The sequence below is a fragment of the Epargyreus clarus genome, unplaced genomic scaffold, assembly GCF_041222505.1.
Source record: "Epargyreus clarus isolate Ecla_fem2 unplaced genomic scaffold, WU_Ecla_fem_2.2 ptg000008l, whole genome shotgun sequence".
NCBI lineage: Eukaryota > Metazoa > Arthropoda > Insecta > Lepidoptera > Hesperiidae > Epargyreus > Epargyreus clarus.
The window spans coordinates 12,687,024-12,706,308 of record NW_027332216.1 but is presented as its reverse complement, the minus strand read 5'-3'; the positions used below and the strand labels follow the sequence as shown (position 1 = coordinate 12,706,308).

Below are 19,285 nucleotides of genomic sequence, written 5' to 3'. Positions count from 1 at the left end.
ATAATATTGCTAGTCTATAAATTGTACATATTTTGTTAGGTGGTATGACGTAAGTTGTAGTTGCAACATCACAATGAGCCGAGATGTGTTCTCAACTAATGTTAATTAAGGCTGACCGCCTATTGGCTACGATCGCTTGAGCAACTGGTAGCTTTAGCAAACTTGTTGACGCTACTGTCATATTATTCGGCTACTATTTAGTTGCTTATGCAACTGTCGCGACTCGCGAATCGAATGTCGCGACTCCTCGGTTACTCAATCAACAGTTTGGTCGCCCGAGCGATACTGACTTAGCAAGTGTTCCGTAGCTTCCGCGTCATGATGACAGCCTATCTATCGCTCAGGCGATACTAGCTAATGAGTGTTCAGCTTAAGATGTCCGTATTTTGTTTTAAGAACTCGCTGTAAGTACATGACGATAGTTTAGGACGATGTGTATCTGGTTAGAAGTTTAAAACTAATTATATACTTTTAATAACAAATTTTCGATTTTTTGTTACATTAGCAAGTTAACCAATCTAGATTTATATTTTTTTACTTTATTTTTAGTCGCAAGTATTATAACAGTAAGGCATTATAAATAGACAACTAAACTTCTGAGGAAGTTGTGTACTTTTTGTATGAAAATTTTTATTTATTAATGATGAGATTAAAAAATAAAACCACTGATTTTCAAAAACTGCCTTTAATTGTACCTCGTACCCCACTGTCCCCACCCCCACCCTACTCTTCTATCGTACAAAGACAGGCACTGAACTGTCATCAAATGACAATAAAGTAACATGAACGCAATCAAAGAAATATAATATAATTTTTTATCGATTTTACTATGAAATTCACAAGAAATTGATTTTATGTAACATTGATTTTCATTATCATTGTAACTACTTGCTAGCTAAATCTGAATTTGCGTAAATATTTTGATAGACCATACATGGGGGTGTAGCCGCGGGTGGAAGTTCATGAATATCGTCGTCGTTTTGTCGTGGCAATGGTATGTGGCGCCTTCCCAATGGCAGCGAGCTTCCGGGGCGCATGCGCGCGGCGCCGCGCAGCCGCGTCGCGCTCCCTTGCCCTTCGCGAAGCGTTTTTCACCCACGAGAGGCTATTATAACTCGAGAAAACGCACCACGCCATCAGAAACGAGGTAATTATGCCACTGCGTCCCCTATCCACCGCGCGGTCCCGTCCGCGGGCTCCCCTAGCCCGCCACGAGGTCGATGGTGTGAGAGCGCGGGCCGGTAAAAATAGAGCGCTAGGAACGTCGGGCGGCTGGGGTGAGGCAATGGCGGGGGTTGAGTGAGCGCCCTCCGGGGCCGGCCAGCCGATCCCGCGTCGGCCGAGCCGGGACCTGCTGGCCCTCGCCGCGTGTACGAGACCGTTACTACTGAAGAAGCAGACTTGTCGCGTGCATTCCGTCTGCTACGAGTGAAGAAGTCGACGACTGGCTCTCCCTACGCGCTTGTCGAGCTGACAATTATGGCGGTTTCAGATGAACTTCGCCCCGTTCTCGGGGCAGTTCCAGTCGGCGGCGGCGGCGGCGATGCCCACGATCCACCAGTTCGCCGCGAAGTTCGGCTACGAGGGCGGGCAGGAGCGCTACCCGGCGGTGCAGCTGGTGGCGGACGCGGTGAAGTTCCGGCCGGCGGACGCGCTGGTGGTGGTGAGCGCGGCCCAGCCCGTCGCCCTCGCCGGCATCGCGCCCATACACACCGGTTTGTTATTGTTTGTGTTTGTGATTAAGTTGAAATAATCGATATTTTTATAAAATTCCGACATACCTAACCTAAAAATCAAGATGTTGCGAGTTTACTTGGTATTTGGACGTTATAAAGTAAACATTAAAAAATAATCGATAATTATCTGAAATCAGAGAAAGTGCCAAAAGAACAACATTGTTTATTTAATTTCCGTGTCCAAATGTGACAGAATAATGTGCGCTGGTATAACAGAACGCTAGTAGTGACATCTAGTTCTTGATAAAAGTTCTATCTGTAATTTGTTATATACTATAGCTACCTACTATTAGCTACGTGCATTTAACTAGGTACTACGAGTGTCATCACACTGAAGGGCGCGAAGTGGGCTCGAGTACCTCGAGTAGAAATGAATTACCTACATGGATTGACACCGGTAAACCAGATACACAGCGTTTTACGACGGCGTAAGGCTACGTCGATATACGTAGGGGACTAAAATGTTCGTGCAAAGTGTAGAGTACAGACAAACATAATTGTACACACAAATAAAATAAACGTAACGGTGTATTAGAATAGAGTTTTTTATAATTATTTTTTTATTATATATTATATTTACGTTATACGTTACTACGGTAAGTGTTGGAACACTTTGTTATTGAACTTTGTTTACATTTCATAATTAGATCCGGTAGTAGAATATAAACCAACCAAGCTGTGATAGTCTAGTGGCTAAGAAACTCGGCCCCTTGATCGAGGGGTCCGAGGTTCAAATCCCAGGCCTCTGATTTTTCAGTTATGCGTATTAGAAATTAATTATCCCTTGCTTAAATGATAAAGGAAAACATTGTGAGGAACCTTGCACACCCGAAAGATTTTAAAAAAAAAAATTCAAAGGTTCTCATAAGACTCACTTCACTTCACTTATCAATACGCACTTAGCCAGTGCGGTGGATTATGGCCTAATCCTTCCCATTCTGAGAGGAGACCCGTGCCCAGTAGTGGGATAGTAAGGGGTTCATGATGTTGATTTAATAATTATTATAAATGCCCCTAACTGTCACATGATTCCAGTGAACACAGGCGTGAAGTACCAAGCGATATCCGCGTCGTCGTCAGTGAACCTCGGGAACATAGCGTACGGCGGGCAGGCCAGCTACGTGCAGGCGGAGGCCGTGCAGGTGAAGGAGCGCGACAAGCGCGAGTACCGCGAGGACGTGCACCATGATATCATGATGATGCATCAGCACCAGAGTGAGTGGCTTTGCATCACTATGGTATAATGTAACCAACTGGCCGTCAAGAAGGTAAAAGAAGGAAATGTTTTTTGAAAATTAATCTCCTAAGGGGCTTAATATGATAAAAATATTTAATTTGTTTACTTTTAAATTTCATAGCCTAAAGGGTCTAAATATCATTGATAACCTTTAATAAAGCCTCGTTGATTAGTTGAAAAATCTGACATTCAATTTTGAAAATGTGCTCTGTAACTTTGTTTTTTAGTCCCCTTAAAAGGCAAATTATTACGTAATTATTTTAGAAATTACTATTTACTCCAATTGTATTTACTTGAAGAGTTCTTGATGGATTGAAAACGTTAACCACAAGGCTTTTTATTTCCCTTAAGAGAGCTAGATAGAAAATCAGCTAGATAGCTGATTTTCTAAAATCAAATTTCAGGTATTCGAAAATCCTTGTTTATACTAAGGATAAATATTTTGGAGATGTGTATCACCTTAAATCCCCTGAGGGGCTAAGTATCAGAATATTTCCTTTAAAAACGTACTAGTATATCAGAGACATTTAATGAAATTGTAATTATTTAACATCTGTGTCTCCAGTGAGCATGTGTGTATCATCAGCAGCATTTCGCTTGGTATCGAGATTCCCCTATGAGGCTTCTTAAAAACCAGTATGCAGGTTAACTGATTTTTTTAATATATTTGTCACTCCCCAGTGAATGCGCCGCCGCCGCTGCAGCCGGGCGCGCAGCAGCTGCTGGTGGTGCTGCACGAGCCCAAGGAGGCGGCGCTGGCGCGCGCCATCAAGCAGGAGGGCCGCGTCGACCGCGCGCACGCGCAGCAGGCGGAGTTCATCAGTACGTACGCGGTGTATGCTAGTGACGTAGTGGCACTTGTATGCTAGTGACACGGGCAGTGGGCGCGCTGCCGCCGCTCGTCGCCGTCGCTGCCCGTCGTAAAGGGGTCAGGGAGTGTAAAACAAAAAGGGAAGACGTTTCCTTTTTGTTTTAGACTTCGCTAAGTAGAAAGTAAAGTTGTCGAGGTGGAAATAAAAATCAAAATGAAAATCGCGACATATCAATGATAAAATATGAATTAATATTTTCAATCATTTATGAAATAAATATGATTTTAAAATCGAGATTAACATAACTCCTGACATAAGATTGACTGTTCATTTGGGGTATCAATTAAAAAAAAATGGAATTACGCACTCTCTGTCTTTCTCAACTTACGTGACGTGGTACTTCTCTCACTCTCCCTCTAAATTCTCATTCTTTTTATCAATTTCCTAAAAAAAAACATTTTACTTTCTCAACGTTCTTTCTCTTACACTTTTTACTCAAAGCAACATTCCCCCGCCAGGTATAGGCGACATGTCGGACAGTTCGACCTGGCAGTCGCTAGGCGGCGGCGTGGCGGACTACCTGTCCACGCTGCCCCTACCGCTGCACCACCTGCTGAAGTACGCGCCCAACGGGCCCGACAAGAGAGAGGAGCAACCGACCATCGTTGCTGCGGTGGCCAGTAATAATCTGCCGTCGATGCCCGCTTTGTCTGTATGTATTTGGACAAGTTTTTTTTATATTTTCAGAGGTTGATTTTTGACGTCACTTGTTATTCTTAATTAAATATGGACCACGGTATCCATCCTCGATCGAAGAATTTTCACATTTTTTTTACTTCAATGAGCATGCACCGCAAATGTTACTTTATGGAAATAATAACCTTTATACAGTAGACCCGCGGTAATTCGACAATCACCCGGCCGGAGTCGAAGCACAGTGGCTTGTAGCACCTTCAATTAAAAAGGTTATTTAAAATAAATTAATATTAAATGAAAATTTCCAGATCCAACCTAACACAGTGAACAGCGTGGTGGTGCAAACGACCACCATCGTGAACCAGAACATCAGCGCCAGCCCCCCGCCCGCCCCCAGCGTCATCACCTGCGTCAACAACAGCATCAACAACAACATCAACAACAACAACAACATCAACAACAATAACAACAACAACAACAAACGGAAACGCAAGAAGAAGACCGCCAAGGAGAAGAAACAGAGACCTAAGCCGGGGGAGATTAGACTTACTACTGCTTTGGGTATGACTATTTTGATACCTACCTACTACTTGCATATCACAATGATCAAAATACAACCATAATTAAACGCAAATGAAATCTAACTTTGAATTAATTTAATCTAATATTAATTGTTCTGAAACCCATTAATTTTAAAATAATTCTAAAACTGTTTTAAGGTATAAAAAAGTACGTATTCATATTTCTAATGCCAGATTTAAATACTAGTCAACAATCGAAGAAGTAATTTGCTGAATATTGACGAATATGTAAACGCTGCGTACGAGGACAGGCGCGTAATCTATGACTCGCGTTGAAAACCTACAACCCGTGGAGGATAAACGAAAGTGGTCGCGAGTGCGGAATACAGAAGATTCACATACACGTACTCGCGCCTATTCGCCTCAACTCGGCGAGTATGAAAACCTAGAATTAATTATCTTTTAATCCGCAGAGATAGAGAGATACGAAAATTTGTAAAATATATAATTTATGTAAATGTAACGTATTGCAGATGGCAGCACTTTGTACTGCTGTCCGGAGTGTCATATGGCGTATCCGGAGCGAGGGATGCTGGAACAACACCTGCTAGGACATACCATGGAAAGAAGGCACGCAATTTTTTAACTTTATTTTTTGCCGTTTTCTTTTATTGCATAAATTAGTATTTCTTTATTCATTAGTAATTCTTTGTCAATTAACGTTATTGTCCCACGGCTGGATACGGGTCTTCTCCCAGAGTAACAGGCGTTTAAATGGAAATTGATAGACTTTATACACCTTCGAGAGCTTTATTTTTTTAAAACTCACGTATTATATTAAGTTTGACTTTAAAAATTTTCACTGTGCAGTGTGGTTCATTGTTTTTTAGATTAGTAAAGATTGTAAGAAGTCATATCGTATTCGTTTTTTCTAAATTGTTCGGATATTTCACAAAAATAACAACCCCTTCCTCCGTCCCCAAGGTACATCTGCGACATCTGCAACGCGGCGCTGAAGCGCAAGGACCACCTGACGCGGCACAAGCAGTCGCACAACCCCGAGCGGCCGCACGTGTGCTCCGTCTGCCTGAAGGCCTTCAAGCGCAAGGAGCAGCTCACACTGCACTTCGTCATACACTCGGGCGAGAAGCGGCACATATGTAACGAGTGCGGGAAAGGTAATTTCATACATCCAATCCCTCCCAAACATGTGTAACGTCAGCTTATTTAGCGCTCGGTTCGGTTAGCATAAGTCGATGAGTAGCTCACGCTACACTTATTAATGCACTAAGGGGAGAAGAAGGAAAGGTAATTTGCTTTATAGGATAGGGGCTTTTGTTGGCTTTGTTGTTGGCCGGGAAATGTCAATTATGTTAGTATGTCAACCCCTGGGAGGGGTTCCTAAACAAATCGAAATCTCCCTTCTAATAAGTTAAATTACCAGTTCCGAGTGTGTGGGTTGGTTGTGGAGTGGGTGGGTGAGCAGCGATCTACGTAATTTGAGTAACTGTTTCTGGACTTGTATCATAGCAATAAGGGATTAAAGTTTATAGTCCAACTAAAGTTGACGATCTCTTGCAGGTTTCTACCGCAAGGACCACCTGCGCAAGCACGCGCGCTCGCACATCGCACGGCGCGTGAAGGCGGAGCTCTCGCAGCAAGCCCCGCCCCCCGGCCCCGCCCCCGAGCCCTCCTGACACGACGACAAGCACGACCTCATGACCCTCATAGCCGCCGCCAAGGACAGCTTCTGATTGGAGTAACGCACTCGACTTGACCTCGAACTTATTGGTGATAATTAAGATCCGTTTATTTATATTAATGTTTATAATTAAAAATAAAAAAGATTTAAAAAATCAAATATCAGAAAAGATTGGTCTGGAGCGCGGTTACCTTCGTTAGCGTGATTCAAAGACATATGGCGCCATCTCTTATGAAACAGATAAAGATCTTCACTACAGTGGGATGCAATAAATTGTAAAAAAATGTATAAAGTCTTGTTATCTATCTAATGTCGGCAATTTATTGAAATAAATTACTACCATTAAATTTAAGTGCAGATGAGGATTTATCATGTACTAAGCGTTATAATGATAAATAATTGATAGTTATCGAAGTTGTGCAAATCACCCATTGTGCCTATGCTTACCACGCTCAGAGAAGGCTGAACAGGAAACTTGTTATTTTTTGCCTACTTTGAATACCTCTAGTTCGAGATTCTTTTGTATACTGCAAGTTTGATATTATTTTGTTTATTCATTTTTATATTAAGGAAGACGCTTTTCTATTGTCGTGGGTGCCATGACACGCACAAACATTCAGACCCAGAACAGATATCCAAACTTACTCGTATCATTCAAAAGTCAATCCGGGGATGGAACCCGGAACAATTTGCGCGGCAAATGGTGGCCGTGTGGTGGCAGTATGGTGGCTGCTCCGCCACGCGAATTAGTAGAAGTAGCAAAAGAAACTAAACCTCAAAATCTAGCATGCATGTTATTTTTTCATTCAGAAATACGAATTGGTACAACGACACGACAGGAGTGATTTTATAAATTCTCGACAAAGATTGGCGCTGGGGTCGAATACAGACAGAATAGTGAGATCGTACCATAATATGATATAAATTATTATCTTTCACAAGTTTTAGGTGGATATTTTTATTGTTATTTTAGGCGAAAGTTGTTTATATTATTATTTGTGTATAAAGTACATGTAGAAAATACATTTTTAGATAAAAGTTCGATTGATTTTGAAACTTATTTTTATAAGAAGTTATAATAGATTTTCAAAATGTCTTGTTCTATTAAAACCATGTTCAATTGTTACATAAATTCGCTAGTTGTTTATAATTGAAATCATTGACTGATATTCTACTGCCGTTATATCAAAAACCATATGATATGAATGTATTAGATCGTACGCACACATCTGACGCACACAAAAACGTAGATAATATTAGCAACTATAAATATATATTATTATTCTTACTTAGTGTTATATTTTCCATGCACACACGTATAATTCCTACATTTTTAAGTCTTATTTGCTGGAATTCTTGCTAAGGAACTTTGATATTATTGCCAGGATCTCTTACTGCAGTGCGTTGTGTTACGACTCTTATTAATAATCAATCTTTTCAATGTGTTACCTAACAAGATCGACATTTGATAATGTATGTATAACAGGAAATTTTAAATTTTGATCATTGGTGGGGAAAATATTAGTTAGATTGATTATATTAATAACAGGCGTGATTGTTCAACATGTTATCTACTAACCAGCTACATCGAATAAAATGTTACTATATCGCCTACATCAAATTATAACTGCCGTAGTAAGTTGAAAAACAGGTAATTGTATTTCATATTAGTAAGATAGATTGGTCTTACAATTTTAATTCTATCCTTTAGATATTTGGATATTGAAATAGGATATTTGGTCTTATTTTTCTAAATAATTGATCAGATTACTCTTAAATTTCGATACATTATGTCTTAGATGTCTAATAAATACAAGTATTGTAAATAGTGTAATTTTGTAGCATTTAAGGATTTTGTGTAATAAAAGATGTACATCTAATATTTTGCTGTGATGAAATTCTTAAAAATTATTGTTCTTCTTTATGTACGTTTTAAAAAATGTTTTGGCTGTTAAAGTTATTATTTATATCATAATGATGTTATCGGGTTAAATTTGTATTTTTTCTAAATTCAAAATTAACTATTATTAATTTTTAAAATTAATTAAATATTTAATTCTATATTTACCTTTAGACTTGCTATCCTACTAACCGCCATCCTTTACGTATTGGGCATTCACCACATTACCCGAATACTGATTGGTGGTAAGGTATTATCATAGTATAAATATGCATTTGTTTGTGTAGAGTCGTTGCATATATCTAGATTCGGAAGACATGTTTAAATAATATTTTTATAGAACACTGAGAGTTCATGATTCTAGATTATTATAAGCATAGTAAAAGTACAAACTTAGTGAACGAATATTATTTTTAAAGTTAATCTTAATGCTTGTGAAATTATCGAGTCGACCATTGTAAGGGTTTTTTGGAAAGTAGGAAAATATATTTATTAATCGAGGAAAGCATATAAGTATTTAATAACAGTTAATTGCTGCTAAGTTGTTTTTTATTATTCTTAAGTTAGTGTTTCTTAACGGAGTATGTTTCTTAGCATGTTCTTTATGCCTTCGAGTATGCCAAAGCTTGTCGAACTATGACGAACATACACACCCCGTCTACGAATACAGACACTAAATTCATTTATCAGCGCTAACAAATCGCGCCACTATGGCAAGGAAAACGTACTCATTTAGATTTTTCCTTCAATTTAAAAATAAGTAGTCTTTGATTTGATATCATAGTGATAATCTAGTCTTAGCAACTCAATACACGTGGATTGTTAAAAATCGGAAATTGTATTGTTATATTCTAAACTACCCAAAATATATTTAATACTTAGATTTAATAGATAAAAACTGAATATATTTATATACCCGCATCTATTTTAATTAATTTCTAGAAATAGCCTATTTTTAAGAGTTATTCGGAAAATTAAGTAAAAATTTAAGCATTTTACCTATTATAAAGTTTTATTTCTTATCGAATATAGAAAAAAAAAACAATTTTATTTACATTCTTAACATGTTGTTATAAAGTAAGTAATTTGTGCTTCCGTTTAATTTGACACGTGCTTCTAATAGAATACAATATTACTATTAAACGTGTGTTTTATTCAATAAAATACGTCATTGGATGTACAAAAGCCTTTATTAAATTTTGTACTCAAAGTTACAATTTGAAACTTATTTTAAAATCACAATAATTTGTGTGAAAGAGGAACTTCGCAGACGAAAGATACACTAAGTTTTTGGTACCTATAGAATTACGACCATTTTGATCTTAAACTTCGAGAATTTTAAATGTTAAATAAAACCTTATTACTATAAATCTAACGAAAAATGTAACTAACAACTCTGTGATACTTACGTGAAAATTAGTCACAGATTTGGGGGTGCAGGCGCCATATTGGCTTCAAAACCAACCCCCTGGCTCTTCAGATATTTTCAGAAACGAACTTTGCAACGAGAAACATTTTTTTACATTATCTGGCGAATTATTTAGATGTGCGACTTTAGAGTATGTATCGTGAAGAACGGACTATATTTTAAATAGATGTAATAAAATAATTTATTCTACACAAATCTTCGAGTTACGCGTTAACACAATAATTGCAAACATTTAATTACCTAGGTCTCCCATCAAGATAATGTTACAAATGTACAGTATTCGCCACAAAATAAGAAATGCATTGAGATCAACATAGTGACGACATTTATTTGGACCCAGTGGTAAAACCATACTACAATGTAAATAAAGTATGCAATATTATGAAATAGAGAATACTAAAAGTATATTTAATTTTATGCTAAACGCAAATAAATAATGGCCTTTATAATTAAGAGCTCTTGTAAACAACATAACTATATTGTATGATTCATTATAATCGCAATTTCATATTTGAGTAATATAAGTGTAATATTCTGAAAAATGTTCATAAATCATAATTTCTATGGTAATCATAATGAAAAATACAGTTTTTTGATTCAAGTGTTGTGACAAAAATATATCGATTTTACTACTAGAATAAAATTCATTATTTAAATTTATTTTATACAATTTTATTTGTTAAAAGCTATTAAACTTCAAACTATTAATTTCATTTAAATCATAATTAAGTGTTTATTTTGTAGTATTTTAAAGTTTACAATGACGCATGTATTTATTATGTAATATGACATATTCAATATATTGTTATACAAATTATGATATTATCTATTGACTGTTTCTGTGTCGCTCTCGATTGTTCTTTCTTATGTATGTGAACAAACATATATCAAAGCGGCTATTTTGCATTTCAGCCCTTATTCAATTAAGTTATTGCTACTTACATGATATTAAGATTATTAAGTGAAAGGTATGGCAAGACAAAAATACTTTAAATGTAGAAATTCGTATTTACAATACAACGTTAAATCAGCGTATTTTTAGACACAAATCGTTGAAGCTAATATGTCTAGATTTAGAAATGTGCTTAATTCCATAAACATTTTGAGACATAATTTTATCATACAATTAAACGATTGAAATGTTGTTGCTATTATTTCTTTTTTTTTCAGTATTTCGTATTCTCAAATGATGAAAAGAATCATCATTCATATCTGTTGCAGCTACTGAGACTAGCTTCCACATGAAATATTCAATTCATTATGGCAACTTTTATTTTTATGAAATCATAAGACCGTGTAAGTTCATGGATCATCTTGGCCCATAGTGGCTCAGTGCCTGGCGGGCTGCGGGTCGACGGTGACGGCGCGCTGCTCGCCGTTGCCGAGCGACATCACCATCTTGTACGGCACCTTGATGCTCAGCGGCACGCGGAGCTGGCTGTTGGTTGGCGCCTGCAAACAATCACATTCATTATTACGCTTCAAATACAATGTTACACCGGTTCAAACGCTTTGTAGCGACATAACAGTTTATGTCTATCGTTACATTTTTATGACAAATGTAGTCCACGTGACCTGGTTGGTAATTTCAAATATATCAAGAGCCCTAACCTGCCTCAACCAATGCTTTTGACTTCAAAATTATTTATAATGTGTTATTTTACACAGTATGATATAATCTAAAAGAACAATCGAAGAGAGGCTCCCCCCTAAAAATATATCTTAAACTATTTATTTGACAAGAATGTGCCCACGCAAATCCCATAATTTCATCTTAGAGTCATATGAAAGTATATTATATAGCACGCTATATAACTCGCTATGTAACATGCTATGTCACGCTATATAATAGGCTTAATCGGCTTAATAATAAAGCGTGCTGGTGCTATTAATATTAAACAATACTCACGTGTATGGTGATCTCGGGCTTGACGTCGGTCTTGGGCAGCCTGTCGATGGGGTAGAGGTCGGGCAGCTGCTTCCGGGGCTTCTGCTTCAGCGGCGGCCGCGACTTCTCGTGCACCAGCGCGTGCTTCTTCATGTGGTCCTTGCGGTAGAAACCTGCAAGTTTTTAAGAATCTATCAGTTTTTATATCTTATATATAAAATCCTCGTGTCACAATGTTAGTTACCGTACTCCTCCGAAACAGCTTTTAGCGATTTTCACCAAATTTTATATGCATATTCAGTAGGTCTGAGAATCGGCTACTATCTATTTTTCATACCAAGTGATAAGGGTTGTTTACTAGGCTGATTAAAAAAAACGGCTATTTTTTTATTTCAAAATCCTCACATAAAAACTTCCGAGAAGATGTGAAAAGACGCCTGTAAAAAGCAGAGCCCTTAATATTATTATTAAGAGGTCGCGCATCGGGAATTTCTATTTCCCGTTTAAATAACACAGGAATATATTTTTTTTAATTTTGCAATTTCGTATTTTTGCAACGGCTCATTGAATTAGCGGACCAAAGCATATTTTTGTAGGAAATTTGACGCTCTACAAAAAAGGTCCTTACAAAGTTTTTGATAGTCACACTCCTTCAAAAGTTATTCGAGGTCAAAGTTGATCTTACAAAAAAATTCAATGTTTTTTTTTTTCGATGATACTATGAATCTTTTCTTATTATTTTGTTATAAAGAGGATAGATTTCGGAACAATTGCATTTTTAAATAGTCAAGTGCATCAGTTATGGATTATCCATGATAACATGTTTATTATTTAACATCGCATTTTGTAAGGTAACTAGCATATTTTTGTAGGAAATTTGACGCTCTACAAAAAAGGTCCTTACAAAGTTTTTGATAGTCACACTCCTTCAAAAGTTATTCGAGGTCAAAGTTGATCTTACAAAAAAATTCAATGTTTTTTTTTTCGATGATACTATGAATCTTTTCTTATTATTTTGTTATAAAGAGGATAGATTTCGGAACAATTGCATTTTTAAATAGTCAAGTGCATCAGTTATGGATTATCCATCATAACATGTTTATTATTTAACATCGCATTTTGTAAGGTAACTTTATATTGACTCGATGGGAAAATTAATGATTGAAAAAGCCCAATTAGAGTAAGATATATTTATTGTGTTATATTCTATAGTAAAGTTAAAAAAAATCTTCGAATAGCAAAAATACATCAGAAAATATTATTACTAGCAAAATATTGAGAAAAGATTCATAGTATCATCGAAAAAAAAAATACATTGAATTTTTTTGTAAGTTCAACTTTGACCTCGAATAACTTTTGAAGGAGTGTGACTATCAAAAACTTTGTAAGGACCTTTTTTGTAGAGCGTCAAATTTCCTACAAAAATATGCTTTGGTCCGCTAATTCAATGAGCCGTTGCAAAAATACGAAATTGCAAAATTAAAAAAAAACATATTCCTGTGTTATTTAAACGGGAAATAGAAATTCCCGATGCGCGACCTCTTAATAATAATATTAAGGGCTCTGCTTTTTACAGGCGTTTTTTCACACCTTCTCGGAAGTTTTTATGTGAGGATTTTGAAAAAAAAAGTTTGCCGTTTTTTTTGAATCAGCCTATTGTTTACCCTTAACATGTTTTTATTTATATGGCAACACAAATTTTGCCGGGTTAGCTACTTATATTAGTTTCGCTTATAACAGTAGACATTGAACGTACCAGACATGTAGCAGCGAAAAAAATATATTTTCTATACCTATTTTCTATTTCATATTTATTAATACGGCTAGTCCTTAGCCGTAACAACGCTAATATGAAGAAGTGCAGATTACACAAATTCACACGAAATTCGAAGGCATGTGAATTGGCTTACAGCATTTTCTTTCACCATTAAACCAAGTGATAATGCATATTTAAGTCAAACTATTAGTATCAGTTCTTTTTATAATATGTGTAGGGATTATTACAAATGTATATATTAAAGTATTATAGTGTATAGTTTTAATGTTATACCTAAACGATAAGGCAGACGGGCTACCCGATGGAAAGTAGTCACCGTCGCCTATGGACATTTGCAGACCAGAGGAGCCGCCAATGTCTCGCCGGCTTTGGAAGAGACCGCGCCGGGAATACCTCAAAAGGAATTCATTCCATATCTTGCTAGTACATGGTAAGAATGTACCATAATTGGCTTAGTATTAACTTTAAATTTAAATCTAGAACTAATATTCTATCAACATAGTCTTGATATTCAAGAAACAAGCACAGTTTTTAACTAGCAAAACCATCATACCTTTATCACAATACGGACAGAAAAACGACTTGACGCCGGTATGTATGTTCAGATGGATGCGGTAGTGGTCTTTCCGCTTGAAGGGCTTCGAGCAGTACTTGCACACGAACACGCGCAGCGGCGTCGGAATGTGCATCTCCTCCGGTCGGATGTCGATACGGGTCTCGTCCACTATTTTGATGTTTTCTTCCACCTAATAATATAGGATTTAATTATAACTAAAGTGACATAATATCATTATGAAGTTCTAATTCTTTGACGCTTTTGGGATTACAGATCAGTGTATTTTTATACGGAAGTTGGGTACGACATTGCATCACATATACATTCGTTTTCTATTGTAACCAACGCCACCTAGTTTAAAAATTAAACAATTATTTGCGTTTTATTGTATAATCAAATCTCTGAAGAATAAAATTCTAAAAATATTTACACAAAAAAGTGTAACTTCTTCCATGGATAGACCTCTACCTCTGGTTTTTTTTAAGTAATTTGCGAAGTTTAATATAATGAAGTTAACAAATACAATATTACCACGCTTTTATTAGCTAGTTTGTATGTTTGTAACGGAATCTTTGAACTTGATTTTTACCCACTTTGAATGGTCTGATTAATTCAAAATTTTGAACACTTATCAAGAACCAATAACAATAATAAGTTTGTCACATTCTCATCAGGATCTTCAGGATCAGGAGGAGGATTTTAGCGTGGTGTTTAGTTTTTAAACTATACTTTTTTTAGTTATGATATTCTCTGACTTACCTCAATAAACTCAGTAGGGTAACTGTTTTCCTTCCTGGCGTCGTTCGTGGCGGTATCGGGCAGGATTGCTTCAGACTCGTCGTGCTCCACGGTGTTATCGGTGATGGCGCCCGGGCACTGGTGCGCCTCGAACTGCTCGTTGTCGAAGAATCCTGAACAAATGATCACGTTTTTAATAATGATAATTTATAAGTGACAATGAATGAAGGTGTTTTTAATATTGATGCCTTCGAAAAAGGGTATCAGTAAACGAAATGTATATACTATTGTTGGAATTGCATAGTATTCATATTTTTATGTTGGTTTATTATGGGTGCTAGATAAATATATGCTAAAAATAAAATGTTGGTTAAATTGCAATGGTTCTTCATGATTGGTCTGTAGAGGTACAAGTGCATACCTATTTCTATTTAATAACCGTGTCTATATGATCTTACGTGCTGCTGTTCTTGTATGTTGTGTTTTTTGAGGCATTCCAGCTTAGTCCTCAGAGCGACCTCATGTTGGAGCTTAATTCTATCAGGGGTTGATTACAGATATCCATGGGCGACAGTAGCCATTTACCATAAGGTGAACCGTATGATCGTCTGCTACGACTATATTACAAAAAAAAAACACTTATATGAGTCATTCTAATTTATTCCATAGGAGTAGCAACTCAATAGTAATCAACGCATCGGTAGGAATCTACTCGAGTCGGATAGATTACATATGTATATCCAATGCCACATACCGTCATGTGAGCTGCTCGATTCGTACCTCTATAATACAAAAATGCATCTCACCAGCATTACACAGCGAACACCAGACCGTGAACTTGATCTTGAGATGCACATTCGCGTGCACCTTGAGATGCTGCCGCCGCTTGAACTTGCGGTGGCACACCGTGCACTCGTGCGGCCGGTGCTCCGGTTTCGACGACATCGGCACCAGAAGGTTATCCACTGGCTGGGACTTGAGGAAGCAACAATCGTTGAGTTTAGAGTGAAAAATAAGACTTTATTTGACTTATTCCGATGATATTATAGATAGATAATGCCTCGAGATTGGCAACGCGTTTGTGATCGGTTTCAAATAAAACTCCTGTTTTATATGGAGTTGGTTACAGATGTCCGTGTAGCGTATACTTACCATCAAATGGACTGCAATCTCGTTTTCAACTAAAATCTTTAAAAAAAAACCCATGTTTGTATTTATATAGTTACGTAAGCATGTAAGAATTTACTACTCTGTTATTTGGCGTAATTAATATATAATTTGTAGCGCAAGAAATAAATACAGTGCAACCTTAATATAACGTACCTCAATATAACGACTTCCTCGATTTAACAAATTCTTCGTAATCCCCTTGAATTGTCCATAAGAGTCAATATAAAATATACCTTTACATTGCGAACATTCTTTGCGTACAACCTCTTAATAACGAATTTTCAACTATCAAGAAAAAGTATTCATACCTCTAATTAACGAATTTTGCCAACCCAAAACCTTTGTATAAAGTTTCCACCAATAATATAACTGTTAATCTTATAATGTGATTCATGTCTCGACATGTTTCGATACGCTTTTGTTTGTAAAGTAATCATTGTTGTTTTGATGGAAAGTAATGTAAACACCTCTGCTCGTCACTATTGTTAAAGATTTAAGTTAAATACATATAGTAATACATAGCAAATACATATAGTAATTTGATAAAAATGTGTTATCATTTATTAGTAGAAGTTGTTCGCTATAACAAGATAAGTACGTAATATTGAGGTGAATAAAACTATTCTTTTATCTCTTTATAACGAATTTTAGACCAATCTAACCTCAACATAACAAACCTCAGTTCAACGAATTACTTGATATTACGAATATTTTCTTGTTCCCCTCCGATTTGTTATATCGAGGTTGCACTGTATATTATAAAAATATAAATACAAACACAAAATAAACACAAAAATGAAAAGATTACATTACTATATTGTTAGATTTTTCCACTTAACTTCGACATTTGGTAGCCAATTTTAGAAGTAGATGCAATGACATTTTATACTAGACACGTTATACGCCCGCTAACTTAAGAGAAAACTTGAGCGAAACTGCTTTGATAGCACACATGCACGTTTTTTATTTTACTTACCTTTACTACATAGACAAATGTTCTATAAAGGACAGAGCTATTAGAACAATGTGATAAAAAAAGACAACTAGTGTTTGACCTTGCGTTTCAAGTCTACGCAAACGTAAATATTGACCATGGAATATAGTGACCAATGATTACTTCAGTCAAAACGGGACATCGATTTTTTTATGTCAAATACTTTTTACTTGAAAAAATATAGTTAAATACTAAAAAACACGCTTTTATGATAAAATTAACTAAAAAGTAGAAAATAATTTTCAATCTATGAATCATTTAAGGAACAGTAAATAGTATAATTGTGGAAAAAATGTGGGGCGCTTTTTACAAAACTGGTAAATGGAGCACCCCATGTTTTTTTTCATAATTATACTATATACTGTTACTTAATTGACAATGGCAACGGTTCATTTCGGAGACAACGGCACGAAGCATCGGAAAAAGGGACTGTCCCGTTAAAAACGGGACGTATGGTGGCTATCCCATTGATCCGCATGCTTGTCAAAGACAATGAAATAATGGAACAGAAGGTAAAAAATGTCCAAAACTGTCGATAATAGTTTTAGTACGTCGTTTACGTAGAAATGTTATAGTACAGTTTAACTAAATAAATAATTATTAAATAAAAATATAATTCTCAGACTTACTGAATATGCATATAAATTTTGGTGAAAATCAGTAAAGCCGTTTCGCAGGAGTAGGTACAGTAACTAACATTGTGACATGAGAATTTTATATATAAGATTCTAATTTTACCGTGGTCTTTTTGAGGATTAATTTCTGGCTATACAAAGATTATTTATTAAATTATGTTTAGGTTAAGGAAGAAATACGACCTTAATGATTGAAATATATATTCAATTAAAGAAATTTTAAAATACCGTATACTATCCTATATAAATTTTATGGTAATATTTTTTATTATTTACCACAGGTATCGAAGGAAATTTAAAGATTAGGATACAGAATTTCCCATATATCGATTTTATTTTATTAAAATAAACCATAAAATGTTATATTTTGACTAAAAACACACTAATATAAAAATTAAGCAGTGGGATCTTAAACTATAACATACGACATATGAACATCGTCAGATTCAATAAAATGTCACTTCTGTTCTGTTGATCTATGACCATGCATTTTGCGTCTTTATCACTTTCATTGACAAAAACATACTTTGTCTCTTTCTGGTTACTCACGTAATCATGGCGGATCGAACACGAAAAATAAACAAAATTTAATAATTTCTCTTCATTTACGTGTGATAGGTGATTCCATGAAGTTTGTTTCTTTTTCGAGCATAATTTTTGCATTTACGCATTGCACAAGAAGGCATTTTGAGGCTTTAAATTCAAAATAATGACGTTCAACGTGTTCAGTGACATTCGTGTGTATTACTACGCCGCGCGAGAGCGACTGGACTTGGCTGGAGTCGTTTTACACCACTTGCCGTATTTTGTATGTTTCAAGTTTTGCCCGCTTGTGGCGGATCTTTATATTTATAGATCAATGAGTAGATGTTTTAAAAATCCGCTCATTTTTCCAACCGCGCCAAAAGGCAATTCAAAAACGATATAGCAATATAGTGGTTATATACTCACAACGAACCGCGCGGCGGGTTCCGTCTCTGTTCCTAGTATGGTCTCCGGTTGCATGTGCTCGATGTAGCCGGGCGTGTTGCTGTGCACTCGGTTCACGTGCTCCAGCAGAAGCTCCGCGCAGTAGAAGGCTGGGGAGTGAGGAGAGGAGATGATTAAGTCGCTGGCCAAGTGCGTGTGAGACTCGCGAACGGAGGGCTCCGTATCAACAAATTTTCTGTTTTTTTTTGCATTTGTAAGTATTGAAAACTTAATTAAACGCGCAAGTATCTCATACAAAAAAAAAACAAGTACAAGTACTATGGTTCAAGAGATAAAACCTTGAGATAGACAGAGAAATAGCGAAGGCTTAGTAATAGGCCTTTAATAGTTTTGAAATTTGATAGTTTTGAAAAAAAAACTTTTTCTTAACAAAATATTCGCCTAAAAATACAACGAGCAAATCGAATCAATACCATACGTGTTATTTGCAGTGACGTGGTAGGTACATGAAACGATTCCGGTGGGTTAAACACCCAAATCCACCCTGGCTACTATACCTACTCT

General features: G+C 36.3%; 2 protein-coding genes across 4 annotated transcripts in view; one reads left to right on the top strand and one right to left on the bottom strand.

Annotated features, from left to right (window-relative positions):
• Positions 1–1,028: 1,028 nt before the first annotated feature.
• LOC140744477 (uncharacterized) lies at positions 1,029–7,766 on the top strand. The gene is made up of 9 exons (XM_073076088.1): positions 1,029–1,147; positions 1,493–1,715; positions 2,772–2,951; positions 3,655–3,795; positions 4,304–4,497; positions 4,790–5,042; positions 5,536–5,632; positions 5,987–6,180; positions 6,584–7,766. The coding sequence occupies exons 2-9, from the start codon at positions 1,493–1,495 to the stop codon at positions 6,697–6,699; spliced, it is 1,398 nt and encodes a 465-aa protein (XP_072932189.1). The 5' UTR covers positions 1,029–1,147; the 3' UTR covers positions 6,700–7,766.
• A 3,228-nt stretch (positions 7,767–10,994) lies between these two features.
• Positions 10,995–19,285, bottom strand: part of LOC140744476 (uncharacterized) — a 30,173-nt gene continuing 21,882 nt past the window's right edge. For all 3 annotated transcript variants that reach the window (XM_073076085.1, XM_073076086.1, XM_073076087.1), the window contains 6 exons: positions 18,743–18,870; positions 15,799–15,967; positions 15,014–15,165; positions 14,252–14,444; positions 11,943–12,094; positions 10,995–11,485 (listed from right to left, as the gene is read on the bottom strand). In XM_073076085.1, the coding sequence (XP_072932186.1) occupies positions 11,363–11,485; positions 11,943–12,094; positions 14,252–14,444; positions 15,014–15,165; positions 15,799–15,967; positions 18,743–18,870 (917 nt within the window). In that variant the 3' untranslated portion in view covers positions 10,995–11,362. The remainder of the gene's footprint in view (positions 11,486–11,942; positions 12,095–14,251; positions 14,445–15,013; positions 15,166–15,798; positions 15,968–18,742; positions 18,871–19,285) is intronic.